We start from the raw sequence: 22,548 nt of genomic DNA, 5'->3' as shown, positions 1-22,548 counted from the left end.
TGTATGAGATCCCCTCAATACAACATGTTTAGGCTCCCCCTAAGAGTGAGATCCCCTTATATTCACCATTTTTAAGCTCCCCTAAATATGAATTTTCATAATTTTTAACTTACTTAGGCTCCCCAAATACACTATCAAACAAAATCCTCCCGAGTTCTACAATGGCTGCCAAATCAAAACTCTCAACGACAAACAAAAAGATTTTCAATAACAATACTTGGAGGTTAAGGTTTAAATATACCTTAAGATCAAAACTCTCAATACACACTTTTATAATAAGGCGGCTAATCCTAAATTGAATAAGAGTACAATATAAATAAGACTACCTTTGAGAATATTTTTTAGGAGTAAATAAATTTTCTCTACAGGAAAATGAGGAAGGCAGACATGGAAATCTGTAAAATCACGCAGACATATATAGAAAAGATATTCTGCAGAATTTGTTGCACGACATGTAACAATGTCTTTGACATATTGTACAAAATCAGTCAACCATATTACAATCTTGTAATAATATCAACCAATCACACTACAATAACATAAAAGATTATTAGTCAATGTTTATAAGAAAGGGAAAAAAACTAAAACAAAGGGTATTTTTAAAACCACATAACAAAAGGTTTTTGTGATTTAAGAATTATTGCATAAACCTTTAAACTTATCTTTTAAAAATTCATGACGAGAAAGGTTTTTGTGATAAAAAAATAATAATAAATGACAAATATTTCCCATTAATTAGTGCCACAAAACATTTTTGTGTCTTAAATTAATCTTCTATATTCTTCTACTTTTTCGGGCCAACCATTCTCCTTCCTCCACGTTTTTTGTATTTTCCACTCGTCTCAATCAAATATTAAAAAAAATAAAATAAAATCGAAAACAGAATATATATAAGAAATAATTCTTTCTTCAAGAAGCTCAAGCTGATATATATTTTTTTTATGGTCTTTTAAACCTTGCGGTAGCGCCGCCGTAGCCATGGCGGTGCTCTTCCATTACGGCGGCTGCTTCTTTTCAATAAATGGCCGCGGCGGAGTTTCGAGAGTGAGGCGAAGGGCAGTAGCGGCAGCTAATTCCGAGGAGTACGGCAAATTGGAAGAGAAAGTGAAGTTGGGGGGCTCTGAAGTGAAGGTCAGTAGGCTTGGAATTGGAGCTTGGTCTTGGGGAGATAACATCTACTGGAATTGGAATAATTGCTTTCAATGGGATGGTAAGTTTTGCTAATCCCTCCAAATTATGTTTTGACATTCTTGTACGGATGACCATTTTTGTTTTCGAAGTGGGGTTAGAATTTGAGTAAGTTCAAAAACAAATGAATTTTGACCTTTTATATATGTTAGTACCCGTGAAATTATTGCTTTGATAATTAACGTTTGATCCTTGCTCTCAATTCTTGCTTCTCACTCTTTGACTCTTGATCTCATTTTGATTTTTTGAATGATCACTGATCTTAAGAGTCGAGAAGCGAGAGTGGTGGGAGTGGGATTGGTGGTCATTCAAAAAATCAGGACAAGATAGAGAGTCGAAGTAGTAATTTCAGTCGTGTAGATGCAAGAAAAAAGACTAAAATTCATTTATTTTTAAACTGTCGACCCAAATTTCATTTAGGTCTCGTTTGGAATTGCGATAGCTTTTAAAATAATAGATAGTAGTTGTTCTTTTAGAAAAATCAGCTGTGAAAAGAACTAAAATAGTGCTGGGTAAATTTTAGTTTAACTTGAAAAAGTAGGTTACAGTGTTTGGTAAATAAATACAAAAACATCTTATTTTAGATTTAATAACTAAAATTGTAATTCAAAATTTTAAATAATTGTCAGTGTAATAAATTTTTTTTGTTATAAATTAATTTTTAAATGTTAAGGAAAATAGCTTTATTTAAAAAAATCAATTTGGTTTTTTTTAAAAAAAATGATGCATTTACCTCATGAAAAATAGAAAATAGATTTGATTAGGTGAGAAATGGATAAATATATAAAATAAATCTTCTTTTTAAAGTATAAAGTTGAAAACTAAATAATTAATTAAAAATTCTACGTGCTTTAGGAGAATCTAAAAGGTACTAGGATATTGCAAGGTGCATGAAATTAGTGTGTTTTTAAAAGTGATTGTAACCGACTTAATTTAAATATGTTTTATCCAAAAAAAATGGTGAAGATTTTTTCCAAATGGCTTTTTGACACAGGTAATGCAATGCCAACCTAGTCTTAGGCCACTGAATAGGGCCATTTATATAAAAATCTAAAAAAATAGAATATTATGGAAAATAACCGGATTATGGAGTACATATGTGTAATTTTAGTTGCCAATTTGATCCTAACTTTGTTGGAAAAAACCTCTCATTCCTATCATTGAAATAAGCCAAAACAAACAAACACGGAAATTGAAAGAAAGCAATAAAACTCCAAACAAGAGAAAAAACCACAACCAAAATTCCACTATGTGAAAAATTATTACAATTCCACAAAAATCTCTCCCCAATCCCAAATTACAAGAGTGCTCTCAAAGCAATATACCACTCATACAACTGAGCTAATTAAGATGATTTGAAACTAAAGACATATGGGGTATTTGGCTCACCAATATGAGTTAAGTTGAGTTAGTATAATATACTAATTCAATGTTTGACCCCCAAATTTTAAATATTGGTGGGGTTGAGTTGGTCTCAACTCTCCCTTCTTTTAATATTTTCAATGGCTCCACTCATCGGCCACTATCGATGACTATTGCTGCCATACTCGAGCTCTGACAACCACATCCGACGACCAATTCGAGCTCCGGCAACCACCTCCAATCACAACTCCGGTGACCCAACTTCAACAACCAACTTCGACAACCAATTTTGGGCTTCAGCAACAAATTTCGATGACCAATTTCGACAACTACCTTCGTAGACTCCGAAAACCACCTCTGACTACAAACTCTGACGAAAATCACCTTCGATAGGCACCTTCGAGCGAGCAACTCCAACAACCAACTTCTGTTTCGATAAGCTCCTTTAACAACAAAAACTCTAGCAACTAATTCCAATACCATCTTTATGCGACCAACTTCGAGCCTGACAACCACCTTCGACTACAAACTTTAACGAAAATTATCTTTGATGATCAACTTCGACGACCACTTTCGCACGACCAACTTCAGACTCTGAAAACCACCTTTAACGATAAACTCTAGCGACCAACTCTAGTAACACTTTCATGCGGCCAACTTTAGGCTTTGACAACCACCTTCAACTATAAATTCCAGCAAAAAACCATTTTTAACTATCAACTTCAAAAACCACTTTCTACTGTTATAAGATCGATGAATGTTAAAGTATATTATAGAGTTGTTGATTATATAAATAATAGTATTTTGTCTACCATAAGTGCAATATTTGTACGTAAAAATTTGTAAAATATATTTCTATGTAATTGAATTCACATATCAAATGAGTGTTAATAATGTTTGGAAAAGTATGTATGTAGTATGTAACACATAAAAGAACCGTAAAATGAAGAATTTTTTCTAGCAAGATATAGTGAAAAATAGAGATTTGTTCTATGATGAACCTCCAAATTTGGAGGAATTGAAAGTGCAATTGTTGAAGAAATGTGGTGACATTCCATTGGCTGCTAAGATGATGAGGGAGATTCAATTGGAAAATTCATGACAAAGTAAAAATATAAAACAACAATGGGAAGAAGAAGATGATGATGATGATGATGAAATTCGTGGAAAAAATTAGGAATCAAAAGTTTTTATTTCTCTTTTCCCATTTTATTTAACTATATTCTTGGAAGAAATGTAGTATGTTAATTGTTGTTCATTATCCCAATAAAAGAAATAAAGAAAGACATAAAAGCTTTAAAAATGAAAAGAACAAAAATAGCAATCCATATTTTACTCAACACAAAGATTGGTAAAATTATTAAATAAAAATATTTCAAAACAAAAATAGTAATCATAAAAGCAAATTATTTAAAGTTCAAAAAACTGCATCAGATACCCTAGACATATGAACTCAATTTAACTCAATTTTGCACCTCAAACACAGACATATAAACTCTAAAATGAACTCCAAAAACATCCAGACATCATATCTCAACTCAACACCTTTTTTAATGCTCGGAGACCATCACTTTTTTAAACCTTTCATATGTGGGGCAAATGCTCTTCTAATATTTTGACAAAATCCAACAAATTTAGTACAAAGGATGCTAATTAGATGTCATTCCAAAAAACGATGGTTCCATCCACCCCATAATGACGTCGTTCTCTCTATATATTGTATATGTTTTAGTCTTTAGGATTGACTTGTTTTTGGTTAAATTATCAAAGATACCCATAGATTATAGAGATAGTTTCAATTATATTTCGAATTTTGAAAAAATTCATTTTAATTCTTGAAGTTTGAAAGTTGTTTCAAAACAACCTATATAAACAAAAAGGTCCGTATCTGCTTATGTGAACAAATTGAAACACATATATGGAAGAAAATTAAAGATACATGGCGTATCTGTGAACCATACTTGTAGTTTGTTCACACATATATATGGAAGAAAATTAAAGACATGTGGCGTATGTGTGAATCATACATGTAGTTTGTCTTCTTCCTTTCAACTTCATGTTTCCAATTTTTTGTTATTTTTTAACCTAACCCCATGTTTATTTCTTGTATGTGTTTAGGTTTGTTCACTTAAGCAACACATAAGCAAACACAAATTTTTCTGTCCATAAATAAACGAAAAACCTTCTGGAGTTTGTTTAAAAAGAAAATTAAACTTCTTCAAAGGTTCAAAATGAAACTTTTCAAAATTTTGAGGTATACGTGAAACTAACCCCATAGTTCTGTGGGTTAAAATGAAATTTTTCAAAGTTTGGGTTATAAACGAAACCAACCTTATAGTTAATAATTTAATCTTTGTTTTCAATTTAGTAACTATGGTAAAAAAAAGTTTCACATGTGGTTAAATTACCAAATTTAGTCCTCATAATTTTAAAAGTTTCAATTTAGTCTTTATAATATGAGACTACGAGTTTTGTTTCAATCTTTTCTCCATAATCTGAATTGAATTTCAATTTAACTCTTATTTAACTCAATTATAGTTGACAGATAATTTTTTTTTAAGGTAAGTGATTCTAATTTTCATACTCTGTATTTATTATACTAAAAATAAATGTCTTAACATTTTTCTTCTTTCTAATTTTTTTTTTCAAGTCAACTTAACTTCATTAACTAAATTTAATATTTGCTAATGCAAATAGTATAATGAAATGCAAGGGACTAAATTGAAAATTTGTAAACAAAAGAGAACAAGTAATAATAAAAGAAAATACCTGAAACTAAAAACCTATATTCAACTTAATTTTTCTTCACGAGTAGTGAGTCTAGTTGTTTGTTTGTATTTAATGATTATTTGAGTTCAACCATTGTGGTCGGAAATGTCTTATCCACTAAATTATGTTCGAATTGACGTTTAATTAGTGGTTTGTAAATGGATTATTTTGAGAGTTTTCTTTTTGAGGTGTGGCATCAGATAGGAAGCTGAAGGCTGCTAAAGCTGCATTTAATGCTAGTATTGACCATGGCATTACCTTCATTGATACTGCTGAAATTTATGGCGCCCCAGTAAGATATATTTATTTTCGTTTGATACTTTTGGTTTTAGTTCATTTTGATCCCTATATTTTTTAAATGTTCAATTTGATCCCTACACGTTTAATTTTAGTTTATTTTGGTCCTTATATTTTCATTGTTTGTTCATTTTGATAACTTTAAAAAAGTGACCATTTTGATCTTCTTAAAAATCAAGTAAAACTGAAAATAATGAAGGGACCAAAATGATTACTTTTTAAAAGTACAATAACCAAAATGAACATTTTGAAAATATATGAAGCAAAATGAACCAAAATTGAAAGTATAAAGATTATAATGAACATTTTTAAAGTATAGAGATTAAAAGGAACTAAAATCAAAAGTATATGAAGTGAAATAATATTTAAACCTCATTGTTATATTACAAAAAAAAAGACCTTTGCTAATTGGATCCAGTAACCTTTTTCCTTTTGCAGTACACATTAGGTGCTATAAATTCAGAAACTCTTGTAGGAAGGTACAATTTGAAGCACTAAGAGCTTCTTTTGATGTCGTTTTTTGTTTCTGATTGCTCGTTTCTCGTTTCTAGTTCTTTAATAAAAAAGAAAGAGCTATGGTTGATAACCACTTTGTACGCTTAAAAAAAATTGAAAAAGAAGCTTGAGTTTGTTTCCAAAATATGGACACATATTTGAAACTCGTTTTTGAAAAATGAGAAACGAGAATAGTAGCAACCAGTTGCTGGAAATCTTTGTAAAAACACTTCCAAGTTTTGCATTAGATTCATTAAGGAAAAGAAGGGTAAGGATCCTGGATTTGAGGTTACAGTTGCTACCAAATTTGCTGTCTTGCCGTGGAGGCTCGGTCGTCAGAGCGTCATAAGTGTTCTCAAGGATTCGCTCTATCGTCTCGGTCTCGAATCAGTTGACCTGTATCAACTTCATTGGTCTGTGCTTCTTAAACTCTTCTCTTGTGTTCTTTTCTAACTTGTGTAGATACATTGTGACTCGACTCATTGATTTTGAATTTCAGGCCTGGAATATGGGGAAATGAAGGTTAATTTTTTGTGAAGATTTTATATCTGTCCATTATTCAGATTAAAAGAGGCCTAAATTCTTTAAGAAATCCCTTTTCAGAGTATATTGATGGTCTTGGAGATGCTGTTGAGCAGGGACTTGTGAAGGCTGTTGGTGTTTCAAATTACAATGGTATGTTCTAATCTAATAGATACGGACACTTTGGTTTGGTTAGTTCGATAGGGACACTCATTAATGTAACAAATGTGTTAAACATGCATATAACATGTCCGTGTCATGCCATGTCTAAATTTTTATACCTAATTAAGTGCCTCCCTTGTACCATTCATCTGTATGTTACCCGACCTTTTTGTAGTTACGAGTTTCGTTTGATTCTTTTCAATTGAAGTCTTCATATGATTAGTATTGGGACTCCCTTTTTAGGCTTTTTTTTTTATTCGTGAAAGCTCGGTATCTTAAAAAGAAAAGAAAAAAAAGGAGTGAATTGTAGCGTCATATATATAGAGCATGAAAAGAGAATGGAGTGAAGACTGCGTATGATGAACTGAGGATCACCTTAATTGCTTATACCTTGTGTTTTCTTTCATTTTATTTCCACGATGTAGAGAAGCGACTTCGAGATGCTTATGAGAAACTCAAGAAAAGAGGTATTCCACTAGCTTCAAACCAAGTGAATTACAGCCTCATATATAGAGCACCAGAAGAAAACGGTGTGAAGGACGCTTGTGATGAACTTGGAGTCACCTTAATTGCTTATGCACCTTTAGCTCAAGGTGAGTCCACTTAGGATTATGCATAGAAAAATATTTTGCATGCATTATCCTGAGTTGAGTTGCATCCAAATTTTGCAGATAAATTGCAACAGGTGGTTTTGATATTTTTCTTAATGAAAGCTGGGTTTCTTATAAAAACATTGCAGGCGTTCTAACGGGAAAGTATACAGCAACAAATCCTCCAATTGGCCCTCGATCCCTAATTTACTCTTCAGAGTTTGTAACAAAGGTTAAAACTCTTGAAAAGCCACGAAGAACGAAATAAAATAAAACAAGACATTTTCTATTATTTCTGGCTAAAGCTTTTATTTTATATGTGCAGCTTCAACCTTTGTTGAATCGGATAAGAGACATAGGAGAGAAGTACAATAAATCCCCCACGCAAGTCAGTATACTTTAATTTACATAGTTTATAATATTAAGTTCAACTTTTTTAACGTCTTTAACTTGCAAATATGTTGGTTTATTTATTTGTTTGTTTACTTATTTTTGCTGATGTGTGTTCTCTCTTCTTTTCTTTTCTTTTCTATGCATTTTCATATTGATTAGGAAAAGAAAGAGGTATATAAGGAGATATTTGGTGTAACGAGTGAAATTGTTTAGTTATGGGACTCATGGTGCAAGGAGTTAAATGATTCATATAATTGATGTTTTTTAGTTATGAGCTAAGTAGTACGAACACCTTAGTTTGGCTTCCATCTGTGTATGACACGTATTGGACACTTGGACACCTTGACACTTGTTGGACACGAATCAAACACTTATTAGTGTCATAGATGTGTTAGATAAAAATTTGGTACCGATTTAGGGATCATCTCAAAATTTGGCCTCACTTTTTAATTTGATCATCACCCTATGAATTTACCACTCTAAACCTTCTTCCTTCTTCCTTCTTCCCTCCCTCTTTTATAGATTTTTTTTCCGTTTTCCTACCTTTCTTCTTTTTTTTTTCTTTAGGTGATTTCTTCTATTTATGATGCCATTTGTTTGTCCAACGTTTTTCATTTTTTTTTCTTTTTCGGCAATTTATGTTTATGTCACTTTTTTTTTCATTTTTCCTGCAAGATTTCCTTCCCACCCTTGTTTCTTCAGTTGCTCTCCTTTTTCGATGATTTTTTCTATTTATGTTGACGTCGTCTTCTTCTTCTTGAATCAAAGATGTAAGTTGGAGCGTGAATCAGAATGAGAGAAAGAATCGAGAGTGAGACCAAGAAACGAGAGGAAGAAGCGAGAGGAAGAAGCAAAAGGAAGAATTCAAAAGAAGGGGAAAAGAATCAAGAAAAAAATGAAGGAGAGCAACGTGAATTGAGGAACGAGATGAAGGAGTGAGAGAAACGAGATGAAGGAATAAAAGAAACGAGTGAAGGAACGAGTGGAAAGAGCGAGAAATTAGGGTTGCGTCTGGTCTCATTTTGGGGTTAAAACAGTACTTTCACACGCGGCTAACGTAAGCAGAAATCCAAATTTCGAGCATTTTTTAAAGTGAGGCCAAATTTCGAGTGATCCCCTAAATAGGGACCATCCATACAATTTTTTCATGTTAGACATTAGTTGTACAAAACCAAAATAGGACTAACATTTGGTAGACATGCATCAAACATTTCTTACATATACTAAGTCAATACATATATGACAAAAATAATATAATTTGAGAGTGAAAGACGTCCAACTTGTTTAGAAATGATATATTTAAAAAAATATATATTTTAATAAATGTGTCCTTGTTGTGCCCATGTCCTAAATTTAAGAAAAATAACGTGTCGCCGTGTAAGTGTCGTATCATATCCATGTTTCATATCCATAACTGTAGGGATGACAAAATTCCCCGCAGGTCCACAACTCAATCAGGGCGGAGAAATCGGTTTGACCGGGTACGGGGTCAAACCAGAGATTTAAATCAGGTCCTCGGTTGGGGACAGGGCAGGAACGGGAGGGGATCCCCGACCTCGAACCCGATCCCCGCCCCCACCCTGAATTTTTTTAATTGTTGATATATATATATGTATACATACACACACTACAACTGTAGCTTTTTAGATATTGTTTTTTTTTTTAATTTTAATTATTATATATNATATGTAATAATAATACTAATTTCTTACATAATATTTACAATTTTAATGTAAATACTAAATTTAGTTAAATTTAAATAATAAAAATAAAAAATGGGGATTTTTGACCCCAAAAAAGGGGAAAGGGGTATGACTTTGAAGTCAATATTACAAATATTGTGACAGTTGAGCTACACTCATGTTGACAAATTAAAAAATTTCCTTAAAAGAAAAAAAAAACACCTCGATGAGCAAGAATGTAAATCATATAACTCAATCACTTGTGATTCACAAGTTTTTCATCATGTACTCTTGACGAAAAGATCAGAGATTGGATCTCTTTTTAAACTCAAGAAAAAAGTAAAGTGGGGGAATAAATACTCCATAAGTTAAACAGGAGGATTCCTGTTATCCTATTTTAATACATTATAACTAACAATTTAATGTTATGTTTTTTTTATTATTATATGAACATTATATTTAAATTTCAGGTTTTATTATTTAATAGTCAAGATAATGAATATGTTTGAATTAGTATAAAAAATGAATATGTTTGAATTAAATGTTAAATTTAGATTATATATAGGGAAATTGTTTTAGATAAAAATCGGCCAAAAATATTTTTGAATATAGCGAAATGCCACAATCTATTAGTGATAAAAAACAGTTTATAGATTGTGACATTTTGCTATATTTATAAATATTTTAGTTCAGTTTACTATATTTGAAAACAATCTTTATATATAGTAAACTTTTTTTAATTTAAAATTTTCATATGGAATTAATCATAAAAAAAGATTAGTTTGAAGCTTAACTATATAATTAAAACATTTTCAACGTAACAATTTAAGTTCAATATTTTAAAAAACAAAACAACCAAATTAAATAGAGGAAAATTTCCCAGAGGTGGGGATTCCCATGGGGACATCTGGATCTTTGAGTGATATTTTGCCATCGGAAGTTGGTTTACAGGTACAACCTTTGTAACTTCATGGTATACCCATGGATTGGCAAGTTCCTATTTAGAATGGTGCAACTTCTTAACCTTGACTCCTGCTAATAGTTTAGCCCACTCTTTGTTGTTACTATGGGGTCGTAAAGCACAAGGAGGAGATTTTACTAGTTGGTGTCAATTAGGTAATCTGTGGACTTTTGTTGAGTTTTTCCTTTTCAACCATCTTTGTTTCCTGTATTTTTTATATCTATTATTTATTCTTCCATTCACTAAGGTACGGTAAATAGTTCAATAAAATACACAATTGTAATATTCTTTATTTTCTATTTGTGTATATTTTATTTTGATCAGGTAGTGTTGAACTGGTTGATAGCACAAGAAAACGTGGTGCCGATCCCGGGAGCCAAAAATGCAGAACAAGCTATTGAATTTGTAGGTGCATTGGGTTGGAGAATCTCCAACGAAGAAATAAATGAACTTCGCTCCTTGGCTTCAAAACTTCAACCTGTTTTTGGTCTTCCTTTTGAGATACTCTAAATTATGGATTCATAACCCAAGGAAACCAAAATGTGTATCAAATCGACACATAAGAAACTACTACTGAACTACATTATAATATAGCTTTTTCCTCCTTTTTAGTAGCATTTGCATTACTATTCCTCACTATTTTTCACATTCTATATGTCTTCTACGTATATCAACATGCTTTTAAAAATAAGGTGAGACTTATTTATATTAATCGTAGGTTCATAGTATGAACAAAGAGAGTATGATATTCTCGTAGTACTAGAAATTTTCTCTAGTAAGTATAGATGTTCACATACCGAAGAATTCTTGTAGAGAATAATTGGCAGTAATTGAGTTCCATAGGAGAAATTATTCCCCTGTTATTTTGTTTCCATCTTGATTACATTAGGGGTGAGCATCAGTCTATCGGAGTCGGTTTCTCGATCAAACCGCCATTGAATCGACTATGGTCGATTTAATAAATATTCAAAACGATCTCGACCGTTGAGGAGTAACCGTCGGTCCGTCGATCCGCTGGTTTGGTTAGTTTTATTCTTTAAATTTTTTTCTTAATTTTGAAATTTTTTCAAATTGACATCAACTGACCCCTTTCCTTCTCTAATCAACCAATTGATTTGGTTGACTCAGTTTTTCGATCTATCACGTTCACTCCTAGATTTTATAGAATAAAATTTTCTTAAACCTCATTATTGAAAATTTCTTACTAAAGATATGAGAGGTTAAAAATTAGAGTATATATAATTAACAAAAAGAAACTGAGTAAGGACCCTATTATTGATGAGTCTACTTTTTGGACATAGAAACTATTGATGAGAGTTTTATCAAAATAAATAGACTAAATTCTAATTATAAATTATCATGAATTGGCTTAGTGGTAAATAGGGGCATGACCTTAATAAAAGGCTAAGATGTCGTGGATTCAATGGTCACCTATGAATTCAATATCTTACGAGTCTCCTTAACATTCAGATGTTGTAGGTTTAATATGTGATAAAATTAATCGAGGTGCATGTAAACTGGCTCGAACATTCACTAATATATATATATATATATATATATATATATATATATATTATATTAATTATAAATAAACTAAGGGTGTGTTTGGCACAAGAACTATTTAAGACTATAATAACCACTATTGCTACAGTAAATACCAACACTATATCAAAATCCCCATTTACTATCGTTTTTACCATTTTACCTTCATCATTTTTTTATTCTTTGTTAGAGAGTAGAGTGTTTATTATTTCCTTCTCCAACTAAAATTGTTTACACCTAAAAATATACTACTATAATCCAAATTAAAATAATCTACACTCAAAATATAAACTATTATAACCCAACTATACTAATTAATTCATCGTCCTAAACGTCCTCTAAAAAGTCCCTATAGTAATCTATTATAATTTTAAATAATTATATAATATTTTAAATTAGAAAAAATAAAAGGTATAAACTATCGTATAATCGTACATTCTTAAAATCTCGAGAGCTATAAATATAATTTTACCGGGAAGAAAAAAGAAAAATATCACCTTACCAAACTAACATCTTTTTAAAAAACTTGTAAAAATAATTTTTCTGAAAAAAAAAAAAAAAAAAAAAAAAGCCTGGGGTGCGCAAACGTTACCGAAAAGAAATGTAAAATAACACGGAACGATTAAAGCCACAAAACGAAGAGAAAATTCGTCATCTAACCAAATTTGAAATGACAAATACCCATTTCAATGCTTTTCAACAGAAACCAAGTGGTTTTGGGCCAACCACTTTCCTTCATTTGATATTAGGCTCGAATTTCTTCTGTGAATCGGCAGCTTTTACGTCGAATTCTGAGTTACTTCCGCCATTAATTGGTTCTCTCAAAGCTTCTATTGAGTTCTCTTTGTGCTTTGCGCTGCCTGAGCTATGGCGGTGCATTTAAGTTCCGTCTGTTTATCAATTCCTCCAATGAATCGCAGTAGAGTTTACAGAGTTAGGGCTGTGGCTTCTGAGGATTATGGCACATTGACATCACAGGAAGATAAGGTGAAATTGGGTGGTTCTGAACTGAAAGTCAGTAGGCTTGGAATTGGAGCTTGGGCTTGGGGAGATAACAGCTATTGGAATAACTTTGGATGGAATGGTAAGATTCGAAAACTGGAATATGGGATTATTGCTTTTGAGATTGATTGTTCGTTTCTTCACTAAAGTAGGAGCCAGTTGTTTGATGGTATATGAACATTTGAGCTGCTTATTTCCTAAAATTTGTAGGATAAGACTAGAAATGAGTTTGACATGATTTTGGAGTGGTGAAAAGTATTTTGGGCTTCACTTTTGAAATAATAAAACCACTTTTAGCTAATGTATTTCAAGATATTTCTTAGTGCATGAAGTAATAGTGATTTTGAAATTGTTGAAGTCATTTTTGTTATGTTCATATTCATTCCTAAACATGCATCATATAATTCAAAAACAATTTTGATATATGAAAATCGCATTTAAAAGTGTAAAACCAAACATTAAAAATGATTTGGATGCACGTTTGGGATGATTTTGAATATCTGTTCAAAATCACTCAAACATGCCTGAAATCTCTTTAAAATATTTTTTTAGAGGAACACTTAATTAGCACTCCTGCTCGAAGAAGTGCTTCAAAGTCCTTCCAAGGATAAACCTCATGGAACAGCTCATTTGGATAAGTTTCTTCCCAGTGATCTGAACATCAGTTCCATAAAATGTTTCTGTAAAGTCTTTAGATCACTATTGAACAACTCGTTAGCAGTTTATTTATTGTTTTTTTTTTCCTAATTTTGATTGAATTAATGTTTTCAATAGTTTTTTTTTTATATGAAAATTAATGTTATCAATAGTTGTAGAGTATATTCATGTTTGATGGCTCTTTTTGGGGTGATTCAGATAGGATGATGAAGGCTGCTAAGGCTGCGTTTAATGCCAGCGTTGACCGCGGCATTACCTTCATTGATACTGCTGAAGTATATGGCTCCTCGGTGGGATATTATACAATATTATGTTCACTTACTGTCTTTACGTTCCATAGAAGATCTTTGCTAATTGAAGTGCAATAATCTTATTCTTTGACAGTATGCTTTAGGTGCTATAAGTTCAGAAACTCTTCTAGGAAGGTACATTTGAATATGATTTAATGTCTTAAAAACAACCACTTTATACATGTTAAACACGATTACAAATTGTGTTCAAATTATTTTCTAGCCAACCAGAATAGTATCCGAATGAAAAAGGTAGGAAATGCTGATACGAGCTACCCCAGCTTATGTTCCAGCCTAGGCCATTGGAAGGGCCTCATGCTTCTCACTAATGACGTCTCAAAATGAGATCTCTCCCTTCACCTATTGCTTTTAGATGATGAAATATACTTTCTCCCTCTTCTAACTAACTCCCTTGTACTTCCCCTATTTACCCCTCCCTGCACATGACTATACTTATATAGACTCATCGTTATTCTTCTAAGACTTCCAGTTCCCAATCTTGTTGCAGATTTATTAAAGAAAAGAAGGCAGTGGATCCGGGAGTAGAAGTTGCAGTTGCTACAAAATTTGCTGCTTTGCCGTGGAGGTTTGGTCGTCAAAGTGTCATATGCGCCCTTAAGGATTCCCTCTCTCGCCTTGGTCTTGCATCGGTCGACCTATATCAACTTCATTGGTCTGCACTTGTTGACTCTTCTAATGACCTTCTTTTAGTAGTAGCTTTGACTAGATAGTTCCTAACTCATTGGTTTTGGCTCTCAGGCCTGGAATATGGGGAAATGAAGGTTCTTCACACCTGAAGCTTGAATTTTCTGAACATTTGACTCCGTAAAGATTGTGGGGTCATATGTTTTATGTCGTCATTCAGATTAAGAAGAAGCTTAGTTCATTAAGAAATCCTTTTTCAGGGTATATTGATGGTCTTGGAGATGCTGTTGAGCAGGGACTTGTGAAGGCTGTTGGTGTTTCAAATTACAGCGGTAGGTTCTAAGTCTGTCTTTCCAATAACTGATAGTGCCAACATTGCAGTCTTCAGTGGTTTTTCCTTATGCCTGAAATTAAACACTCTGTACGGTTTTCCAGAGAAGCGACTTCGAGAAGCTCATAAGAAGCTCAAGAAAAGAGGTATTCCACTAGCTTCAAACCAGGTGAATTATAGCCTCATCTACAGATTACCAGAAGAAAACGGTGTGAAGGCTGCCTGTGACGAACTTGGAATCACCTTAATTGCTTATTCGCCTATTGCTCAAGGTAAGTCCGTCCAGGTTGTTTCGTATATCATATGATTCTCTTGCTACTTTGAGCTGACTTGACTTAACCTTATTCTTGTCAATTTATGCATCTGGCTGAAAGGAAATAATCTTCCATATTGCATACATTTCTCTATGAAATTTTAAGTTCTGGGATATGCTTTTACATCAAATGCTACAATGGAAACTTTAAAATAAATTAATTGGCTGTTTGTTTGTTTTTTCCATCTTCCTTCTCTGAGATTGATACTCTCAGTGGGGAGATTGAATAACATGTTATGTAAATTTGTGCAGGCGTTCTCACGGGAAAGTACACTCCTGCAAATCCTCCAACTGGTCCTCGAGGCCGAATCTATACTCCAGAGTTTTTAACGAAGGTTGAGATGCTTGAAAGTTTGAAGAAATCCATAATATGTTTCACTCTATTTCTTAAGCATTTGTTTAATATGCAGCTCCAACCTCTTCTGAACCGGATACGCAACATAGGACAAAACTACAATAAAACACCCACACAGGTTAGTGCCTTTACTTTCCTTGAGTTAAAATTTTAAAGTTCATGTCTTTGGCTCTTATTTTGAACGTTCGTTTGAGATCAGTTTTGGTTGCTGATGATTGTTTCCTCTTCTTCCTTTTCTATTCCTCTCGGTTTCATGTTGAAATACGTTGCATTTGCTTGTTTTGCATCATTTTACATATTTAACAGTGTTCCAGTTAATGAAATTTGAGCCATTAGTTACTTCAAGTTAGAATCCTCAATGTGAAAATTAATTACTAGGTCGGAAGTGGTGTGGGTGTCTAGCCCACTTGTTGTACAAACAAGGTTTTATTTTAAACTTGTGTTTTCTGAGTCCAATTGGCCTAATTTTTAGGTTGGCCCATCTTGAAAGTCGTAGATTTTCTTTGATATGATATAGAGATGACCTAAGAAAACAGATAGTGAAAATGAAGAAAAAAAAAAAAAATCAGAGAGAAAGACAGCAGTCCGGTTTTTTAGCGACAGCTTTCACAAAGTTGTTGATCTCTAGAGTTTGAACCGATTGATCGTGCTGAAATTTGGTCAGCCTGTTCGGGACACATAGAGTCTTGTTTTGAACGGTTGGATCGTTGTTTGGAGCTCTGGTTTGTCCGTAATCACTGCTGAACAGAACCTGTAAAATTGGGTGATTTTCATTTTTTTATCTCTCAAGTGTTGATCTTTTATGTATGAAAGCATTGATGGGTAATGAACATTTGTATGACTGATTTGGGTTCTTTTTCCCTCAATTTTATCATAATAAGAGAAGTTGACAAGGGTGGACTCCTCACAAGTCCCGTGGTTTTTACTCTTCACATTGAAGGGGTTTTCCACATATAATTTGTGTGTGCTCTTTGCTTTTAGTCTTCTAGAATTTTGTGGTTTATTGCTGTCCATTGTTGGTTAATCGTTTGGTGATTTATTTGTGGTGTATTGGAGAACAATTATTTGGTTGATTGTTTTAGAAGAGATTCTAGTGGATGGTTATTATATTGTTTGGGTTCTATCAGTTGGTATCAGAACGAGTTTTAATTTAATCATTGTTATGGAGTCTACTAGTAACGGTGGAGGTAGTTCAATGATAAAATGGACATCAACCAATTATTCCATTTGGAGACTAATAATGGAGGATTTATTATATTGTAAAAATTTGTTTGATTCAATTGAAACAACCACAATAGCAGATAACACAATTTCTAAACCTGCAAAACCAGATAAAATGGAAGAAAAAGATTGGGAAAAGTTAAAGAGAAAACTTTAGCGACTATTAGGTAGTGGGTTGATATTAGCATTTTCAACCATGTGTCTAAAGAGTCGGACCCACACGAGTTGTGGAAGAAATTAGGTCTTTATGAAAGGAAAACCGCACATAACAAAGCTTCTTTAATCAAACAACTTGTTAATTTGAAATTGAAAGGCGGGAATTCTATTTCTGAGCATTTAAGTGACTTTAGGATATTATTAATAAGCTAACTACTATGAATATTGATTTTGATGATGAATTGCAGGCTTTGTTCTTGTTGAGTTCTTTGTTGGATAGTAGGGAAACGTTGGTTGTGACTATTAGTAACTCTGCTCCAGAAGGTGTTTTGTCTTTGGATGTTATCAAACAAAGCATGTTCAATGAAGAGATAAGAAGAAAGGAGATAGGAGTTGATAATTCACATGCTTTTGTTGCTAAGAATCGTGGAAGAAACCAGAATAAGGGACCTAAAGATCGTGGTAACTCAAAAGGGAGGTTCAAGTTTAGAGACAAAGAGACTAGGACATGTCATTACTGTAACAAGCCTGGCCATATAAGAAAGTTTTGCTATCATTAGAAAAAAGAACAAAGTAAGAAGCAAGACTCACAAAAAGAGGAGGATGATAAAATTACTGCATCAATTATTTCTTAGAGTGATAATGTTATCACCTTGATTTGTGCAACCAGTGAGTGTCATCATGTAGAGAATTCAAACACAGGGTGGGTGGTAGATTCAAGTACTTCATACCATTGTGTTCCCAAAAGAGAGTATTTCATGAACTATCAATCTTGTGATTTTGGTAGTGTGAAGATGGGAAATGAGAGCTCAACTAGCATAGTTGGATTAGGTGATATTCGTGTGAAGACAAGTGTTGAGTGCACACTTACATTAAAGAATGTGCGCCATATTCCTAATTTACGTCTTAACTTGTTGTATACAAATGTCCTTGATTAAGTAGGATTTCGACATACCTTTTATGATGGTAAGTGGAAATGGTGTAAGGGTTTAATAATAGTTGCTCAAGATGAGTTGTGTTGCTCTTTGTATAAAACAAACTTGAGCATATGTTCTTCTGAGTTGAATGTAGTAGAATAAAAAAATTCTCCAAATTTGTGGCATCGAAGGCTAGATCAAAGGCTAGGGCATATGAGTGATAAGGGGATTAAATTGTTGACAGGTAAATCTCTTATCCCTGTTGATAAAACATTTTCTCTTGACCCTTGTGATCATTGCTTGACAGGCAAGCAACATAGAATTTTCTTTTTCTAGGAAGTCCACCAGAAGGCAAGGAAAAATGGAGTTAATACATTATGATATTTGTGGGCCTATTGAGGTGGAGTCACATGGTGGCAATAAATATTTTGTCATTTTTATTGATGATGCTACTCGAAGAACTTGGATATATATGTTGAAGACAAAAGGCCAAGTGTTCAAGATTTTTAGGAAGTTTCATGTAATGGTAGAAAGGGAGACCGAAAGAAAATTGAAGTATCTTCTATCTAACAATGGTGGTGAATATACTTCGAATAAGTTTAAGTATTATAGTTCACAAAATGACATTATACATGAGAAGATAGAGCCTGACACACCACAACACAATGGAGTTGTTGAGAGGATGAACATGACCATTGTGGAGAAAGTGAGGAGTATGCTTAGAATGTCTGATCTTCCTAAGACATTTTGAGGTGAAGCAGTGCAATGTGCCGTGTATTTGATTAATCAATCTCCATCAATTCCACTTGGTTTAGACATTCCAGAGAGAGCATGGAAGGGACATGATCCCATTTATTTGTATTTCAGAGTCTTCGGCAGCAAGGCATACATGCATGTGCCTAAGGAACAAATATCAAAGTTGGATTCGAAGACCAATCCATGTGTTTTTGTTGGGTATAGGGATGAAAAGTATGGTTATAGGCTGTACGATCCAGAAAAGGAGAAGATAGTGAAAAGCAGAGATGTAGATTCTTCGAGCACAAGAAAGGTGCATATCTTCTTAGTACAAGGTACACTTCTACTCTAGGTTGTGTATGGATACTACTAATGATTCTACTTATACTCTTTCTGTTATTTAATCGACAAATGAGAATGTTGATGATGTACATGATGATGTTGGTGAGATACAACCTGATGGTAATGTACCAGATCATGTTGATGATGATGATCTTGATGAGTCTTCATCTGATGAAGAAATTCATGAGCAGAGGGAGCAATCTATTCCCAAAGCGGAGGATACTCAGGCTCGAAAGCCCACTAGAGTGCGTAAACCTTCAACAAGGTATCCAAGCTCAAAGTTCATTTTAGTTAGTGAAGATGGAGAGCCAAAGAACTATCAAAAAGTTTTGTCTCATGATAAAAAAGACTAGTGGCTCGATGCAATGAAGGAGAAGATAAATTCCCTAGAAAAGAATGGAACCTATGAGTTGGTGAAGCCTCCAAAGGGCAAGAAAGTATTGAAAAACAGATGGGTTTTCAAGTACAAGAATGATGATGAGAAGATAGTGAGGTACAAAGTCAGATTAGTGGTTAAGAGATGCACCCAGAAAAAGAGCATTGACTTTGATGAGATCTTCTCTCCAGTGGTCAAAATGACGTCTATCAAAACAGTGTTGGGATTAGCAGCAAGTCTTGATTTTGAGATAAAGCAACTTGATGTAAAAACCGCATTTTTACATAGTGACTTGCATGAAGAGATCTACATGGAACAACCTGAAGAATTGAAGAAAAGGGGAAAGATAACTTGTTTGCAAGTTGAAAAAGAGTGTTTATGGGCTTAAATAGGCACCAAGGCAGTGGTACAAAAAATCTGATTTGTTTATGATAAGCAATGATTATAAACGAACTATAGCTGATTCTTGTGTGTATCTTAGAAAGTTCCCTGCAGGCAACTTCATCATTCTTCTTTTATATGTAGATGATATGTTGATAGTTGGACAAGATATAGATATGACTCAAAATTTGAAGAAAGACTTGTCCAAGTCATTTGACATGAAAGATTTGGGGCCTGCAAAGCAAATCTTAGGTATGGAGATTGCTCGCGATAGGAAAGCTGGGAAATTGTGGTTATCCCAGAAGAAGTATATTGAACGGGTGATGGAAAGGTTCAATATGAAGCATGTTAAGCCTATTAGTACACCGCTAGCAACTCACTTTCAGTTAGGTAAGAGAGCTTATCCTACAACAGAGAAAGAGAAAGAAGTTATGTCACCCGTTTCTTATTCTTCTGTTGTTGGTTCTTTGATGTATGCTATGGTGTGTACTAGACCTGATATTATACATGCAGTCAGTCCAGTGAGTCGTTTTCTATCCAACCCAGGTAAGACTCACTGGGAAGCAGTGAAGTGGATCTTCAGATATTTGTGAGGCACCTCCAAATTGAGCTTGTGTTATGGAGCTGGCAAACCTATGCTTGAAGACTATACTGATGTAGACATGGCAGGTGATCTTGATAACAGAAAGTCTATCGCAGGTTATGTGTGTACATTTTCAAGAGGAGCCATCTTATGGTAATCCAAGCTACAAAAATGCGTAGCATTGTCCACAACTGAGGTAGAGTATATTGCAGTAGTAGAAGCAAGCAAGGAGATATTATGGCTTAAAAGGTTCCTTCAAGAGTTGGGTTTGAAGCAAGATGAGTATGTAATATTTTTTGATAGTCAAAGTGCTATGGATTTGAGCAAGAATTCAATGCATCATGCTTGTACTAAACACATTGACATTAGATATCATTGGCTACGAGATGTAATTGAAGAGAAGAGATTGAATCTGAAGAAAATTCACACCGTCAAGAACAGTGCAGATTGTTAACTAAGGTAGTTCCTGGAAGCAAGATTGAGCTTTGTAGTAAGCTTGCTGGGATGAGGTTCAAGTGATCATGGATGTGATTGAGTCTTCCCCATGTTGGGTTGGAGGGGGAGATTGTTGTGGGTGAGCCCACTTGTTACACAAGTAAGACTTTATTTTGAACTTGTGTTTTCTGAGCCCAATTGGGCCTAATTTTTAGGTTGGCCCATCTTGAAAGCCTTAGGTTTTCTTTTATGTGATATGGAGATGACCTAAGAAAAAAGAGAGTGAAAAAAGGTAAAAAAAAGTCAGAGAGAAAAATAACAATTCGGTTTTATAGCGACAGCTTCCACAAATTTGTCAATTGTCAGAGTTTGAACTGTTGGATCGTGCTGAAATTTGGTCAGCCTGTTAGGGACACATAGAGTCTCGTTTTGAACGGTTGGATCGTTGTTTGGAGCTCTAGTTTCCATAATTTCTGCCAAACAGAACCTGTAAAATTGGGTGATTTTCATTCTTTTTATCTCTCAAGTATTGATCTTTTATGTATGAAAGCATTGGTGGGTAGTGAACCTTTATATGACTGATTTGAGTTCTTTTTCCCTCAATTTTATCATAATATGAGAAGTTGATAAAGGTGGACTTCTCATAAGTCCCATGGTTTTCTCTTCACATCGAAGGGGTTTTCCACGTATAATTCATGTGCGCTCTTTACTTTTAGTCTTCTACAATTTTGTGGTTTATTGCTGTCTATTGTTGGTTGATTGTTTGGTGATTATTTGGTGATATATTTGTCGTGTTTTGGAGAACAATTATTTAGTTGATTGTTTTGGAAGAGATCTTAGTGGGTTGTTATACTGTTTGGGTCCTACGAGGAAGCAGTTTGAAATGTGGAAGAAACCAATTCTATCGTCTTCCTCTAAAGAATTGCAGCATGCAATTCTTTGATTATGCATATTTGAAATCTGTACCAAATCTAACATCAAAATCAAATCTCTATTGAACTTCTATTTCTTGTAAGAAAAAACAAACAGCACTCACACATCCATTAACACAAGCCAGCCACTATAGATTTTGTTTCTTCTATATACGCATATGCATGTAGCTTGTCCTTCTTCATTCGTGTTTGTCAAATCTGAGTGATTCGTATTCTTTATGACACAACTGGAAAGTTCGCCATGCGGAGTTTAGAGTCTGAAAAATCAAGTTACATGGGGAAAATGGATTTTCATTCTAGTTGATTTCTTCTTCTCTACTTAGAATTTATATGTTTTCGTAATCCCCCACTTATCATGACAATGTTGAATCTTGGTGAGAATTGAAATGCTCTTTCTGATCAGGTAGTGTTGAACTGGTTAATAGCACAAGAAAACGTTGTGCCAATCCCGGGAGCAAAAAATGCAGAACAAGCTATTGAATTTGCAGGTGCATTAGGTTGGAGAATATCCAATGAAGAAATCTATGAACTTCGCTCCTTGGCATCAGAAATCAAGCCTGTTATTGGTTTCCCTGTTGAGAAGCTCTAAATTATTGATGAATAGATATGAAAATTTGTACTGGAATTTAGTTTTATTTCACAACTTTCCACTTTTCTTGCAAGATGTTTAGTTGGGTTGTGCTTCTTCTTCTCATCTCTCATTTTTTTTAAATGATTTTTGTTTGTGGTAGCCAATCAGAACACATTTAAGTGGTTTATCTTGCTTTCTTTTTCAAAGGGGAAAAATATCTTATTTTTCATATTGATAGCATGCATTTTTTTTTTTAATTTCTTAAAATTGTGGTATTTTCTTCCCACCAGTCCTAATATGGGAAAACAGACGAGAAAACAAAGTTTTGTGATGAAAAAATTTC

General features: G+C 33.6%; 2 protein-coding genes across 7 annotated transcripts; both read left to right on the top strand.

Moving 5' to 3' along the window:
* The first annotated feature begins 910 nt into the window (after window positions 1-910).
* Window positions 911-11,038, top strand: LOC120086727 (uncharacterized oxidoreductase At1g06690, chloroplastic-like). Of its 4 annotated transcripts, none has more exons than XM_039043511.1 (10): window positions 911-1,210; window positions 5,520-5,611; window positions 6,055-6,095; window positions 6,360-6,524; window positions 6,611-6,633; window positions 6,715-6,786; window positions 7,221-7,388; window positions 7,535-7,617; window positions 7,711-7,773; window positions 10,746-11,038. In XM_039043511.1, the coding sequence occupies exons 1-10, from the start codon at window positions 979-981 to the stop codon at window positions 10,929-10,931; spliced, it is 1,125 nt and encodes a 374-aa protein (XP_038899439.1). In that variant the 5' UTR covers window positions 911-978; the 3' UTR covers window positions 10,932-11,038. The 4 variants fall into 4 exon arrangements, with proteins under 4 accessions (XP_038899439.1, XP_038899438.1, XP_038899440.1 ...); XM_039043510.1 differs by having other exon boundaries at window positions 5,508-5,611; XM_039043512.1 differs by lacking the exon at window positions 10,746-11,038 and adding an exon at window positions 9,220-9,418 and having other exon boundaries at window positions 5,508-5,611.
* Window positions 11,039-12,635: 1,597 nt separating this feature from the next.
* Window positions 12,636-22,320, top strand: LOC120085871 (uncharacterized oxidoreductase At1g06690, chloroplastic-like). Of its 3 annotated transcripts, none has more exons than XM_039042115.1 (10): window positions 12,636-13,047; window positions 13,821-13,912; window positions 14,007-14,047; window positions 14,421-14,585; window positions 14,672-14,694; window positions 14,818-14,889; window positions 14,993-15,160; window positions 15,454-15,536; window positions 15,612-15,674; window positions 22,042-22,160. In XM_039042115.1, exons 1-10 carry the CDS (start codon window positions 12,831-12,833, stop codon window positions 22,045-22,047), a joined length of 930 nt encoding a protein of 309 aa, XP_038898043.1. In that variant the 5' UTR covers window positions 12,636-12,830; the 3' UTR covers window positions 22,048-22,160. The 3 variants fall into 3 exon arrangements, with proteins under 3 accessions (XP_038898043.1, XP_038898042.1, XP_038898041.1); XM_039042114.1 differs by having other exon boundaries at window positions 12,831-13,047; window positions 22,038-22,223; XM_039042113.1 differs by having other exon boundaries at window positions 12,831-13,047; window positions 15,454-15,674; window positions 22,038-22,320.
* The last annotated feature ends 228 nt before the right edge of the window (window positions 22,321-22,548 follow it).

The sequence above is a fragment of the Benincasa hispida genome, chromosome 9, assembly GCF_009727055.1.
Source record: "Benincasa hispida cultivar B227 chromosome 9, ASM972705v1, whole genome shotgun sequence".
Classification (NCBI taxonomy): Eukaryota; Viridiplantae; Streptophyta; class Magnoliopsida; order Cucurbitales; family Cucurbitaceae; genus Benincasa; species Benincasa hispida.
The sequence above is the reverse complement of the archived record's forward strand: the minus strand, read 5'-3'. Positions and strand labels throughout refer to the sequence as shown.

Bases quoted from the DNA above. Each gene is read 5' to 3' on its own strand.
- LOC120086727 (XM_039043510.1), top strand. From the start codon at position 979: ATGGCGGTGCTCTTCCATTACGGCGGCTGCTTCTTTTCAATAAATGGC. The intron at 6,525-6,610 runs GTCTGTGCTTCT...TTTGAATTTCAG, and splicing joins GACCTGTATCAACTTCATTG to GCCTGGAATATGGGGAAATG. The intron at 7,389-7,534 runs GTGAGTCCACTT...AAAACATTGCAG, and splicing joins TTATGCACCTTTAGCTCAAG to GCGTTCTAACGGGAAAGTAT.
- LOC120085871 (XM_039042113.1), top strand. From the start codon at position 12,831: ATGGCGGTGCATTTAAGTTCCGTCTGTTTATCAATTCCTCCAATGAAT. The intron at 14,695-14,817 runs GTTCTTCACACC...ATCCTTTTTCAG, and splicing joins TGGAATATGGGGAAATGAAG to GGTATATTGATGGTCTTGGA. The intron at 15,675-22,037 runs GTTAGTGCCTTT...CTTTCTGATCAG, and splicing joins ACAATAAAACACCCACACAG to GTAGTGTTGAACTGGTTAAT.